Source organism: Ostrea edulis, chromosome 3 (genome assembly GCF_947568905.1).
Source record: "Ostrea edulis chromosome 3, xbOstEdul1.1, whole genome shotgun sequence".
Classification (NCBI taxonomy): Eukaryota; Metazoa; Mollusca; class Bivalvia; order Ostreida; family Ostreidae; genus Ostrea; species Ostrea edulis.
Window position 1 is genome coordinate 4,287,469 of NC_079166.1, and position 14,955 is coordinate 4,302,423.

The 14,955-nt window shown below is 35.1% G+C and overlaps 1 protein-coding gene across 1 annotated transcript in view; it reads left to right on the forward strand.

Annotated features, from left to right (window-relative positions):
• The window catches only part of LOC125676826 (uncharacterized), a 157,825-nt gene that overhangs the window by 19,014 nt on the left and 123,856 nt on the right, over positions 1–14,955 (forward strand). The window contains exons 8-10 of the mRNA XM_056159787.1: positions 839–1,098; positions 1,217–1,243; positions 5,557–5,604. Coding sequence (XP_056015762.1) covers positions 839–1,098; positions 1,217–1,243; positions 5,557–5,604 — 335 coding nt within the window. The remainder of the gene's footprint in view (positions 1–838; positions 1,099–1,216; positions 1,244–5,556; positions 5,605–14,955) is intronic.

Below are 14,955 nucleotides of genomic sequence, written 5' to 3' on the forward strand. Positions count from 1 at the left end.
CAGTGTCCAGTATGTACATTATATACTAGGTCCAGTGTGTACAGTGTATATCAGTGTACATTATGTACCATGTACATTAGTGAGTATCCAGAATATACAGTAAGTGTCTAGTATGCACATTCTATATAAGTGACCAGTATTTAGAGTGTATATCAGATAGTTTCCTGTGTGTACTGTGTATATCAGATATTTTCCAGTATGCAAAGTCTATATCAGTAAGTTCCTAATACCAATATTCACATATCGGAGGTAATGGTAATGTATACATATGTAACGGGTTATGATGAAGGAACCATACAAGACTTGGATTCTATATGAGTACCTCTGTATTCTTGTTAAGGTATTCTAGCTGGAGACGATTGAGACGGTCTGACCACCACATTCATCCTCCCATCAAATGTTAGATTGTATCTGAAAAATTTCTTGCTTTCTTTGACAGTAGATCCAGAACAGAAATCGAACGTAGAAGAAAAAAATACGTGAGGGTGTGTAATCAAAAGGGTTCGTTTCTACTTTTGGAAGGAAGAAAAAAGGAGTATTGAATCCTTAAGGGCTTGCAATATTTGTTATATTATTGTCATGATTAATAATGACGATAGACTTGATTCCTGAAAACTAGAAGACTGGATTCCTGGTTTACAAAATTTCCAGAATACTGGTATAAATTTTGTCTGTGTACCTCCACTATGCACTTTGCGCCACCTATATCCACCACGTCAGATCGCAGATTTGCCCCTGCATACGTATACGTTTTCCACCCTTTATGATCTCTGTAAATTGGCTTCACATTATTGGGAATTTCTTATGAAAATTTTTTCTTTTTCTTTTTTACATTTAGAACAGGACGTTTTACAAATGAAGATGGAACTATTTCCATAACATCAACAACATTGATGAACGTCTTCAATACAACAACGAATACATTGAGTACACTTACAACCCCTGTAGAACAGAGACCCGCCGATGTAGGGGTGACCATTGGAATTGTACTGCCCGTCGTATTTGTACTTTGCATTTTACTAGCAATCATAGTCTGGAGCTGGAGACGAAGGAGAAGACGAAGGAGGATACGAAGGAGAATATATTCGCGTGTACCCGGTATGCTGAATTAAGAATGATTGGCAAAGGAAATACATATATATGATATCAATCAATTAACCTTTGTTTTATTTTATTGTAATCCTTTGGGAATTTATTCTTACCTTTTTCGTCGTAGGCGAAGATCTGGAGTTGTCTGATTGGGGTAAGATAATTTAGAATTAATTCATAGGAAATAAAAGTATAGACTATATATGATTGCAACTTTTCTGCACCCATACATTTCAGAATAATCAAGCTTTTAAGAATGACTAAGTGTTTTTTTTAATTTCAAAACAGGAGCATGTCTACTATAATTTTACATAATTTACAGACCCTGAAGCGTACTACTACATCATCTGAACCGTTCCGTTACCGATAAGAACCGGTGTGGTCCGGATAAACAGTTAATTTCAAACCGTTCTGCGTGCCGTTTCTAAACCAAAGTGTTCTGTTCCCAGCCCAGAGCGTTCTGTTTTCGTCTAAAATCGTCCGTTTTTTCAAAGCGTGCACTCCTTCAGTGTTCATTCCTTTAAAGCGTTCGTTCCCGTATGGCCATTTAGAACTCTCGCCTCAGTCCTCCAGTGTAGGCCACCACGGCGCTGCGCTTTGTCGAGATGAAAGAAGAATATCGCTCTTGATTCGCCACAATGTTTTAAATTTGTACAAGGGTGGACATTTCCCCAGATCAAACACAAATTACCAGTTAATCATGATCATAACATGACAGAGAATTATTTTCATTTTGGGGTAAAAGCCAAATTTACGTTTTGAAACCAATAAAACGATGAATAAATAAATGAAGAATTACAATGTTACTTTTGATGAAAAGAAGTCAATACAGTGTGGATTCTCGTTTTGCTGTTGTTGATAGGGTGACATTGGACTACTTGATATCCCTATTTATATTTATTAAATTTTAGCGTCTTAAAAGCCTTTTCAATATACGTGTACCGAATGGGTACCATTACGTATACCATCAATTAACATGATAAGCCACCGTGATATTGAAGTAATGCTGGTATTCCCCTATCGGATTTAAACGCAAAATAATCGTTTCTTCTATTGAAAATAATTATTACTTACGATTTTCAAATTAAATTCTTAATTACCATTAATTTAAATTACATGTACATGTATTGCTCTATTCATTTTGGATATATTTATATTGAGGATGCATACGATAATAATTTCAAACAGTTTAACGCGCTGTATACACTGAAATATACATGTGTACTGCTATGAGTCTGCAAAAATGCATACACAAACTGCATTCCTCGTTAAAATTACCTGTGCGTTAAGTAATCGAGAGAGAGAAAAATCAGAGCATTTTTAGTCAAAGGTGACAACTTTGTAATATTGAAATCAGACCTGAAATGACGTGATTTGATTTTTTTCTTAAGTGTGAAACTGTTTTCTATTGATTACATTACATATTTATGTACATGTAAATATCCCCATATGGAATTCCAGGCACATATAAATGTATGCACCTGATCCCACCTCTGGTACATGTATATCCAGGGGTCTGTGTTTGTCCAACTTTCTAATTTGTATTGCTTATAAGAGTTATGAGATTGATCACAGTTTGTTGTCTTAACCTTCCATGTATTAATTTACTTCCATTCCCTTCCATCCATTTTGAAATATTCACAATTTTAATGAGATTTACTTGATCGGTTAGTAATTTCTCTCTTTCCCGCGATGTTTATGTATGAATAAAAAGTACCGAACGTATCCGAAATGCAACATCTAAAATCAAGGCCAAACCGTTCGTTCCCATTTAGAATCAAAGCGTTACGTTTTCGTTGACAAACCGTTCGTTCCCAATCTCAAAGCGATTCATTCCCGATAAAAACCGCTCCGTTCTCGCTGAAAACTGTTATGTTCAATCCTTCCAGTTCCCAAACCGTTGAGCGTTCGTTCTTCGTCCCATGCTGTAGTAGGATGCTTCGGGGTCTCTATCTATCAAATGTATGGTTATTCTAAATATGGAACATCAAAGGTGGCACAATTTCTCAGTTCTGATAGCACGTAGATCAAATATTGATCTTTGACAGTATTATCTGTTCAGAAAACATAGAACACAGCTTTCTATACACATTCTTTTATAACACACGATCAATCTATTTATGTCAAAATATAGTAAATGGCTGAAAATGTAATGTTTATTCGGCTTTACATCATTTCAACAATAAAGTGAAAATAATACATGTAACTAATGATTCGCAATTAGATTCAAAACCATCACACAGACGTCGAGTTTAGCCGGTATAGCAGGGGGAATGGCAGCTCGGGATTCCGGCAAATATAGCATCATCATATACATGTATATATGCATTCCTATGCAGAGGTGCTTGGGCGCAGGACCCCCACCCCCCTCGAATAACCTAATTTGCCCAATCTATGTTTGATGGTGGTTTATAAAATATATTTGATTGAAGATTTTTTAATGTATCTTGTTGAACGTCCCTCTCGAGAATTTCTTAACTTATATGGAGATGTCACCAATACCGGTAGAGGGCTTCATATTTAGATTTATGCTCGGCGCTTACGGCCATTAAGCAGTGATGCTTTTTAGCGTGCCACACCTACTGTGACACGGAACTTCCGTTTTTAAGGTCATGTCCGAGGACCCGTGACATTCACACCTGATGCCGAGCGTTTGGCGATGGATCTGTCATTACATATTGTAACGACTTAGGTCTGTAGCGACCGGGATTCGAACCCCGACCTTCCGCAAAGCATGCGTTTCCTTTAAGAGATAAAGCGCATCGATGTTTAGTAAATCATCTCCCTAAATTCAAATTTACATGAAAACTTCCTGACGCAGTGCAGATTTTAGGTTGTTAAAATCATAGTTCCTGGGGTAGGGTGGAACTATAATATGGGATCAAAGTTTTATATGCAAATATATAGGATCTTTCAAAATCTTAGTCTCAAGAAACACTAGGCCAGGAAAGTTCAGATTTACATATCAGCTTTCTGACATAATGCATATTCAAATTTGTTAAAATCATGGCTCCTGTGACAGGGTGGGGCACAAATATGGGATCAAATATGGCAGATTCAAGTTTGTTGGAACCATAGCCTCTTAGCGTAAGGTGGGGTCACAGTAGGGGATGGAAGTTTTACATATAATTATATGGGGAAAATATATATACACTGTATATATATATATATATATATATATATATATATATATATATAAAATTCTCATGAACCAGTGCCAAATTAAATTTCACATATCAGTCAAGTTTGACAAGTGCAGTTTCAAGTTTGTTAAAGTCATGGCCCCTGGGGTAGGATGGGGTCACAATAGGGGATCAAAGTTTTACATGGGACTATATAGGGGGACATCTTTAAAAACATTCTTCTCAAGAACCACTAGGCCAAGAAAGTTTAAATTAACATGTCATCTTTCTGACATAATGCAGATTCACGTTTATCAAAATCATGTCTCCACCCTTTGGGATAGGGTGGGACCAAAATAGGGGATCAAAGTTTACGTGTGAATATTACTGAACTCCTTAAAAGTCTTTGTCTCAAGAACCACTACGCCTGTGATGTCGAGGTCCGGAATTTTACCGCTCCGGTTTGTGTACTAGTGTTTTAGTGTATATTCTTTGTAAATTTTGGGTATTTAGGCCTCCCTAAAGAGTAAGTTTGCTTAAATATCATTGTAAACAATAACTTTACAATGTTATGGATGCTTTTGTATAGGTATGATTATGTGTAATCGTTTTCTGAATCTTCATGGTTTATTTTCAATAATGTGACCTATTTTCACTCGAGACGTTTGTCATACGTTTACCATACGTTTGTAATACGTATAGAGCCATGACTGGTTAAATAGTTTCTTATTGTGTTCACGTTTTCGCCAACATTTTGATGAAGTTTGATCAGTGTTTTGTTTGTTTTATAGTTTTTTACCCTCGTCGCATGAGGAAAGTCCCGAATAAAGAATATATGGAATTCCAGTCGACTCGTATTAGTTTATTCTTTTAAGAACGGCACAACGCCATTTTCTCATCAATATGCATTGAATTTAGAACATCTCCTTACATAGTGTAGACCAGTATTCCTTTAAAATCCCTATATGATTTGTTTATATTTGTATTATTTGTCATAGTTTATCATACTGACAAAATTTTGATCTGGTTTTTAACATGGAACAAAATACTGTTTAATATGGCACATTTAAGTAGGCCTTGAGTTTCCAATTTTCATCCTATATATACATGTAAAATCAAAATCTGTGAGTATTTGTGTTTGCTCTTAGGTTGAACGAATTTGTATGTGTCTTTGAGAAGAAAAAAAAACCTGTACATGTACAAATGTGTATCCCAGAGAAATGATCTCTTGCAACAATTAACGAATCATTGATATAGACGTGAACTCCAGATTGCAGCTCTCGAAGCTGATTTAAAAATCTTAAGGAGTTATTTTTTCAGAGTTGCTTTCTTTACGTGCTTTCAGAAAGGCGTTATCTTGGCGACTACAGCACATGGAAAACACCTATTTCAGGTAATTATATCTATTGATTATTTACTGATATATATAAATAAAAATGTATGGTATATTTACATTGACAAAGTCTCTCTCTCTCTCTCTCTCTCTCTCTCTCTCTCTCTCTCTCTCTGTATGTGTGTAAAACAGATTTCCTTGACCGACACAATCTGATATTGAGTGTGGAAGCGCGGGGACATTGGTTAATGCCGCTGGCTTTCCGTCTTTAAAGTCCCTAGTCACAATGAATGTAGTACAGTACATACTTATATTGGGAAAAATGCCTCACCACATAATCCACCTTAATTATAGACTTTAAAAAGTTAACTCACAAGCCGTTTAAAGATACAGAGGTTAATAATGACGCATATCTCAAGTGGAAACTCCACCCATGAAACTCTGGTACATTCATGTAACAGGCCAAAAGGAAATCTAAAATGATCTATAATACTTTGGGATAAGTATAACTTCTTTCATCCTTCTTTGTTTCAGAAATTGAAAGTATGCAAGGTGAAGATAACGAACAGTGATCAATCTCATAACTCATACAGGCAATACAAAATAGATAGTTGGGCAAACACGGACCCCTGGACACACCAGAGGTGGGATCAGGTGCCTAGGAGGAGTAAGCATCCCCTGTTGACCGGTCACACCCGCCGTGAGCCCCATATCAGATTACTTTTTATGGACCGCCATAGCTGCTTTAAGGTCACTATTCCTCGTTATAAGTTGAAAGGTACATAATAAATGGTGTGTTCACTATGTTAAATGGTCACCACTCCTTGTTCTATAGTAAAAGGCACATAATAAATGGTAAGTAACATATTGCAACAAATACGTCAAGTACATTAATTGGTGTGCAGATTATTTCACATAGTTGAAAAAAAAACATTACATGGTGGCAATGATGGTTTAATTGGTGTCATATTTCAATTAAACGGATAAAAAAAATATAGCAATGGGTCAATACATGAAACCGTCCGGTCACCGTTATAATTCAATGGGTGTTTTCCCGACTAAGATGGTATAAATGTCATGTTCTGTAGTGCATATTCTGAAATAAAGTGTGCTTAATCAAGTTAACATTGTTCAATTTTATAATTAATCTGTTGAACTACTCAAGTACTGAGTGTCTGATAAAGGTTAAATTGTGGGCAAAAACGACTTTGCTAATCGTATACCGTGTACTGTATGGTGTTAACAACATGTTAAGAGCAATTCTCTGTAACGACCAAAAAAATTCTGAAGGGTTCCGGCACACATGGTCTCAGATTTTGATAAAACTTACAGATTAAAGAAAGTACCCCACAAAATGACAGAAATCAAACATATGTATACCCCCCGCAACAAGTTGTGGGGGGGGGGGGGGTATACTGGAATCGGGTTGTCCGTCTGTCTGTCCGTCCGTCCGTCCGTCTGTAGACGCAATGGTTTCCGGGCTCTAAAGCATTATCCTTTCCACCTACCGTCACCATATCATACATATGGACTACCCATGGGATAAAGATGTTCCCTATCGATTTTGGGGTCCAAAGGTCAAGTGCACTGGACATCGAAGTAGCAATATGGTTTCCGGGCTCTAAAGCGGTATCCTTTCCACCTACAGTCACCATATCATACATATGGACTACCCATGGGATAAAGATGTTCCCTATCGATTTTGGGGTCAAAAGGTCAAAGGTCAATAGTTTCCGGGCTCTAAAGCGTTATCCTTTCCACCTACAGTCACCATATCATACATATGGACTACCCATAGGATGAAGATGGTCCCTATCGATTTTGGGGTCAAAAGGTCAAAGGTCAGGTGCACTGGACATCGAAGTAGCAATATGGTTTCCGGGCTCTAAAGCGTTATCCTTTCCACCTACAGTCACCATATCATACATATGGACTACTCATGGGATAAAGATGTTCCCTATCGATTTTGGGGTCAAAAGGTCAAAGGTCAAGCGCACTGGACATCGAAGTAGCAATATGGTTCGGTTTGTCATGCCATTTGTTTTTTACCCTCAGAAAAGAGGTAGTTTATACCTATTACCAACACCCTTTGGGAGATTGGGGTAAGCGGGGGGTATTCTTAGTGAGCATTGCTCACAGTACCTCTTGTTTATCATTGTGATGCATGGTTGCCATGGAAACCATGGTAGTCGATTTTGACCATTGGGGACACTCTAATTCATAGCTATAATTGTAAAAACTTACATTTTTACAAGCCCAATAACTAAATTAACAGCAACTCTTCTCTGTCTTTGAAATTAGTATAGGTAAATTAACATATCAATTGCTGAAAATTCACATAAGTTTGAATTTTATCGTTAACAACGAATTAGCTAACGTTGTCATGGTAACTCATCTGAACGGCTCATTGTCAAAATTGATGAAAATTGCTATGTTTACCACCTATTCACAGGAAAAGCCAGCACCTTACAGCAATATGAATATCATAATTACAAAGAACTAACCTCAGTATTGCATATTATGGAATAAAATCAGTGGGCAAATCATATACGAAAATTCTATAAATATACAAAAAATGCATAAAATTCAAATTTTCAAATTTCCTTCTTTATTAAAGTTTGAATACATTTTTATTATGCACATAACTACAACACTATCTTATCAAAATGATTGATTACTAATTTTTCAACAGTAAAATTGACATAAAGAGATCAAAATATAAATGATAAAGCGGTTGCTATGGCAACAAAACTCTTGAAAAAACAATATAATTATGTCTAATATCGAATTGATAAACCAGCCAGTTTCAACAATTAGAATATTCAAATTCAACTTCAAAATAAGATTTAATTCAGAATTGCAGGTATCAATATATCAACTGAAAAAAAAGTTGCCATAGCAACCCTTTCAACAAAATCAGTTTTAAAGATGCATTCTTTTAACTATTAGATTTAACAGGAGTGCAGGAAACATAAAGATAGTGCATGGTGCATATTTGCTGTGTTTTCTTTTAGCATTGGATATTAGACTTCAATTTTATAGCTTTACATCCACTTTTTTTCAAAGTAAATATTGACCTAAAATTATCATACAATTTTACAATTTAAGAACTTAATCCGAATTTCTTCTGTCAAATATATAACACAGCCTTGTAGCAATTTTCAGCTGACTATAAACTTCCCATGCCATCTTAAATGATAGCAATTTTTCACCGTATTTCATTATCTCTATTTTTTCCAAAATTTAAATTAAGTAACAAAATAAATAACAAAAAAAAAAAAAAAAAAAAAAATAAAAAAAAAAAAAAAAAAAAAAAAAAAAACCCCAAAGACCAAAATAAATTACAAATGCATTGAAGAATAAAGTCTGAATTTCCTCTGCAAAACTAACATTTTTTAAAAAGATAATCGTAACTTTCTTATTACTGATTGCATCTTGATCAAAGGGAACATGTTTTCAGAAGAAATAAAATTAGTTCTTTTAAGGTCGTCCATGCCAAAGGTCAAGGTTACAGTAGGCACATGTATAAATAGGATAATTTAACAAAAAAGAAATTTTCTTAGACATTAAATAAATGTTTTTTCTATATAACATAGCTTTCCTAGAAAAGATCAGCTAAAATTCATACCTAAAATTGTCAATATTTTCTAGTATTGCTTACGAAAAATGAGTAAATAGATGAATGCGCAAATTGTTAATAAACATGAATAGATTATAAAGTATATTAAACATGAATAAATAAATGCATCCCCGATAAATAATAAAGATGTGTTAGTAGCATATTTAAATGTATAATTAAATAGCAGAAATAATTCAAAGGCATGGGGATATCAACTTTAAAATGAGTACAGTAATGAAAGCCGACAATTTCTTTTATTATCATTATAATTACGATTATCATTTTTTATTGTATTTTCATATAAATGACATCGGGCGTAAAAGTGATTGGTAGTATTGTTGGTACCAATCTAATTTTATAATATACAACATATTTTCTAAACTTCATCCAACCCTGTTTCATAATGCTGCTGGCTCTTTGTGTCTAGCATCTTTTTTCAATGACAGACGGGCGACGTCTGTATTTATATACCGAAAGGTAGAAGTCTATAGGAAAAATAATTGGTTGATACAATTATCAATTTGACATCAGATAAAGTGTTAATCGGGGATATATGCATTTGCTCAATCAAGATATGGGGCTCACGGTGGTTGTGACCGGTCGACAGGGGATGCTTACTCCTCCTGGGGACCTGATCCCACCTCTGGTATATTCAGGGCAAGCGTCCGTGTTTGCACAACTCTATTTAGTATTGCTTATAGGAGTTATGCAATTGATCACTGTTCGTTATATTCGCCTTTCATGCATATGTTAATGTTTTTAGCAGAATCGTTATGTACCGAGATGCAATCTCTTCATGAAAAATAAATTGATATCAACATCAGTCTTGAAGTTCACAAAAACTTTTCCGAGACACTATCTATACTGTATCAATGTAGCCTAATGTCATCATGAATTTTGTTCTAGCCAGTAATTGAAGGCATAATCACCAGGGTGAATTTCAAACACAGAGACATTGTAACGATTGAATGGCAAACACAAATCGGACTCAAATGCAGAAAAGCTCACATCATAGATTTTAAAAACCTAAGCAATTTATTTAGCAAGAAAGTGCCTAAGAATTTTCTACAGTTCAGGAGTTTCAGCGAGTTGGGCTAGAGTTTTAATGAACACGGCTACATTCTTCTTTTATCAATTCATTATGCACACCTTTCGTCAGTATTGATGTTTTCTCTTAATTGACCGATATACATATTCTAGCACTTGTGAGTTTATCATCTTTTGAAGCTCAATTGATACTTTTCAAATATTGTTATTAGAGATGTGATCGAGTATTCGACAATCACTCAGTCATACCGATCATCGACTAAATTTTTCACAGTCGAGTACTCGTTAGATTAGCTTTTTTAAATAATGTTCATAAATCCTTACAGCTATATCTCCCAAAAAGGGGGAGAATGTTCGCGACTGTGAATTAAAACTTTACCTCTCCGAAAACTCGTACCCTGATGGCAATCCAATTATTTGATGGTCTATGAAGGAAAACGGCTTTCCTTTCCTGGCCTTCAGAGAGATTTTTTTTCATCGACTTGACAATTGGGAGACAAAACTTAGAAATAGGCTCTCGTCCAATATTTGTCGACCAAATTATTTTTGGTTTTGAACAAGAATATATTAATTGTACATGCATTGAAAAAAACAACCTTATACATATGTTTACATGATTCTTTTTATGCCTGAGTACACGTACATTTTAATTGTTGCTTGTACAGCATTTCCGTATCAAAATAAAAATTATCGTGGTGGATTAATTACGGTTATCGACAGCCTTTCGTCCCGTGCCGTGTACTTGGCTATCCAGGTGCGCCGAGGTGTGACTCATGCTTGAGTTAGGTACACTTGTACCATATCAGTCCGTATTTTGACTGTGTACTTGACTATCGCTCAACTAAAGCGTCCGAGTAAAATTGACATCCCTAATTTTTATGTTCTGATGAATGTTTACATGTAACTATACTTGTCCAATTGAAACTTAAACTGGCATGTATATAAACAGTGTGATTCGATAAAATAACAGGTTTGTGATAATATTTTTTTTAAAACATGATATTTATTAGTTATCTAATTTTATGTTACTCATATTTTTGTTCTTGAATTGCATTATATTTTTTTTTATCTTAGGAAAGCATTGCCCCCTCCCCCGTAAATCCGCTAATGATTACAACACCCTTGTGGAACCTTTGTGAGAATGTCAACAAATCGACTGAATATGAACGATACAACACTGGCATCCTCATTGCATTTCACAAGCTTACATGCAAAACACAATGCTTTTTCCATACAATGTCATATTTATTATCAAAATGAATACTCACTGTATCGGAAAATCCACGAGGAAATTTAATGAAGAACTTAATAATATTAAATGATAGTTTTTTCTCCTTTACGCCATTCGAGTAAATATTGACTTCGTTAATTAACTACCTTAGCAATACAACGACGTCAAAATGACGTTACAATGTAAATGCATTCATTTCATTGCTATATTTAGAAGCCCGTAGAAAGAAAGTGCGTAGAGGAAATCGGATAAAATTAATTGATTTAGAAAGCAGATTTTGTAGACTTTTGACCCCCAAAAGATTTTAAATTTTGGAAACAGGGCCAGTTTTCATGATTTCTGGCTTTAGTCATTTCGCCTTGAAATTGAATCATAATTAAATAAATAAGATAGATCAATCTTACATAGTAGGAAACACAGTACTTAAGTACATGTTTGTAATATTTCACTTTGTGTCTTCTGCTCAATGATCAGATAATGAAAGTTCACATTGTTTGCGTCCTAATGCTACTGTAAAGCATTGCTGTGCACTGACAAAAGTTGAAAAAAAAAACACCTTTTAAGTCTTGATAAAATCATTAAGCTGGGGTTAATCCAAACTGACTTAACAAATCTGAATACTCTGGATTCCATCTGACTGTGCATCCTGGTTATGTATGTCTGGCTAGTCGACATTAGCTGATGTAACGTATAACCTAAATCACATAAAAACTGCCTGTAGAATGAATATCTCCATTGCACACAAATATCACATACATACACATATGCATACAATATATTCCAATTCTTGATAAGTTTTCTACTAGAAATTTATATCTGATACATGTAAAAAATATTAATAAAAATTCATTTTCCAATACATGTGCAATTGTTCCAGTATTCCTACACTGCCCACCATAAATAAGCATACACTCATCAAAATAAGTTACTTGCGCATACAATATATGCGTTTCATCATAGAAACATATTTTTATTGGTCTTTTAACTTTTTATATCCTTATTTTCAATCAAAATACTCCATTTTCTGAATTGTCGAAAAAGAAATATGCTAACTTTTATCTTGAAAAAAATTCAAACTATTCTCTTATACATATTGTTGTGTATTTAATGTGTACTTTTATAAGATGTTTTGATTTTTCACCGAAAGTAAATAAATATCACAATTTAACAGACTAAGCCAAAAATATTGAATGTCCAATATTGTTTCACATATAATAAATGATTATTTTGCTGAGATAAATTAAAAGTTATACATAGTGAATTCAGGTCCTTTTCATTATATTGAATAGATTTCATTCCAAAATGTGTAAAAAGCTTATGTGTATAATTATTTATGGTGGGTAGTGTATGCAGTGGCAGATTTAAGGGGCATGACTTTTACTGGGAAAACTTACATTTGTTTCCAAAAACCCTTAAAATTTCCGTAATTTTATTAATTTCACCTTATCAAAAATGATAGAAAATAGACCTCAATACCCCTTGCTTGTCGTAAAAGGCGATTAAATGGGGGGTGTTCCTTCGGATGAGACCGCAAAACCCAAGGCCCCTTGTCGCAGCAGGTGTGGCACGATAAAGATCCCTTCCTACGTGTACTCAAAGGCCCCAGCCGCCGAGCATTGACCTAAATTTTGCAATCTTTTCACTGCCGATGATGACTTCTTCATGTAAGTGGAAAACGTTAGACAATATCAAGCAACCAACCAACAACAAAACTCATTCAATATCTACTAATCCCTTCATTTCGTTCATTTTCAAAGATGTGTTGTGCAATCTCAGGCTAAGATTAAGATTTATACAGTGAAGTTTTTTTTTAGGGGGGGGGGGGGGGTTAGTCCAGAGCATTTGAAAATTGTTGTAAACCAAATAAAAGCTACAAGTTACATGTATATGTATACATCAAGCATTACTGAGAAGATGCCTGAATGCAGGATTTTTCTCCAATTAACAATGATTGCTCATTTGTCAAACGCTTGGCATTCAAAAGTGCGAATCACAGGTCTTTCGGATATGACCTTTAAAACTGAGGTCCCGTGTCATGGCAGACGGTGGCACGTTAAAAACCCCTCATTTCTACGGCCTTGAGGGCTAAGTATAGGTCTAATTTTGTGGTACTTCACCTACAGCTAGTGACATCTCAATATAATGAAAGTTTTTTAATAGAATGTAAAACAAACAACCATAACCAACCAATATTAACCTCGAACATCTGATGGTCTTGGATTACATACAGTACCCCCCCCCCCCCCATTTCACCCCGCAGTATGTGTGGTGTTATTATACCCCCCGCAACAAGTTGTGGGGGGGGGGGGGTATACTGGAATCGGGTTGTCCGTCTGTCCGTCCGTCCGTCCGTCCGTCCGTCTGTAGACGCAATGGTTTCCGGACTCTAAAGCATTATCCTTTCCACCTACCGTCACCATATCATACATATGGACTACCCATGGGATGAAGATGTTCCCTATCGATTTTGGGGTCAAAAGGTCAAAGGTCAAGCGCACTGGACATCGAAGTAGCAATATGGTTCGGTTTGTCATGCCATTTGTTTTTTACACTCAGAAAAGAGGTAGTTTATACCCATTACCAACACCCTTTGGGAGATTGGGGTAAGCGGGGGGTATTCTTAGTGAGCATTGCTCACAGTACCTCTTGTTGTATCATACACTTAAAAAAGTCAATGTAGACCACGTCTTTTATTTGATATCTGCAAGTGACCTCGGTTTATGGTTCATGCACACTTTCTGGTGCCCCTGTAAGTACATGTTTGTGCATTTAGTGTATTGATTCATGCCTCTCTGATACAAAGCTACAGCTCTAAATATTTTGAAACCTTGACATTGACTAATTCAAAAAGTGATGCAGCAACAAATGATTTTATTCTCTTTTATCTGTGACCTTGAGCAAATTATTTTGAAATTTAGGTCTATGGTAAATAATTATGGGAAGGGATAGTTTATTATTTATATAGATATGCATTGTCAATAGAACAACTGTACACATATTATACAGGTGCACCAAACATTTCAAGTATTACAATAACATATACATGAACCTTATCATTGTTGTCACTTGAATTCCATAAATTCTCTAGAATCTCCATTTTCCAACACGGATCCTAGAAAAGAAACGCATAATTTGTCAAAATTTAATGAAATTCATCACAAACTATAAAGGCATGTGGTCATTGAAATGATTTACACACATCGTTTCTTTTTTAAAAACATTATCATCACGAGAGAGAGAGAGAGAGAGGGGGGGTGTTGAGAGAGAGAAACTGAACGTTTCCTTTTCATAATTCACATGAATAGAACAATCTGTTTTTAATGTACGTGATGAACAAATGTTTTGAACACTATTAGATTAAATATAACCTTTATATTAACCTTAAATATTGAAAAGTAGGTGAAATTAACATTGTTAATGTTAAATAAACCAGTCAGATATAGTATTTATTTTAAGATTACAATTCATGAACCCCCTCCCCCTTCTTTTACCCCCCTCCCCCTCTTTCTGTCTC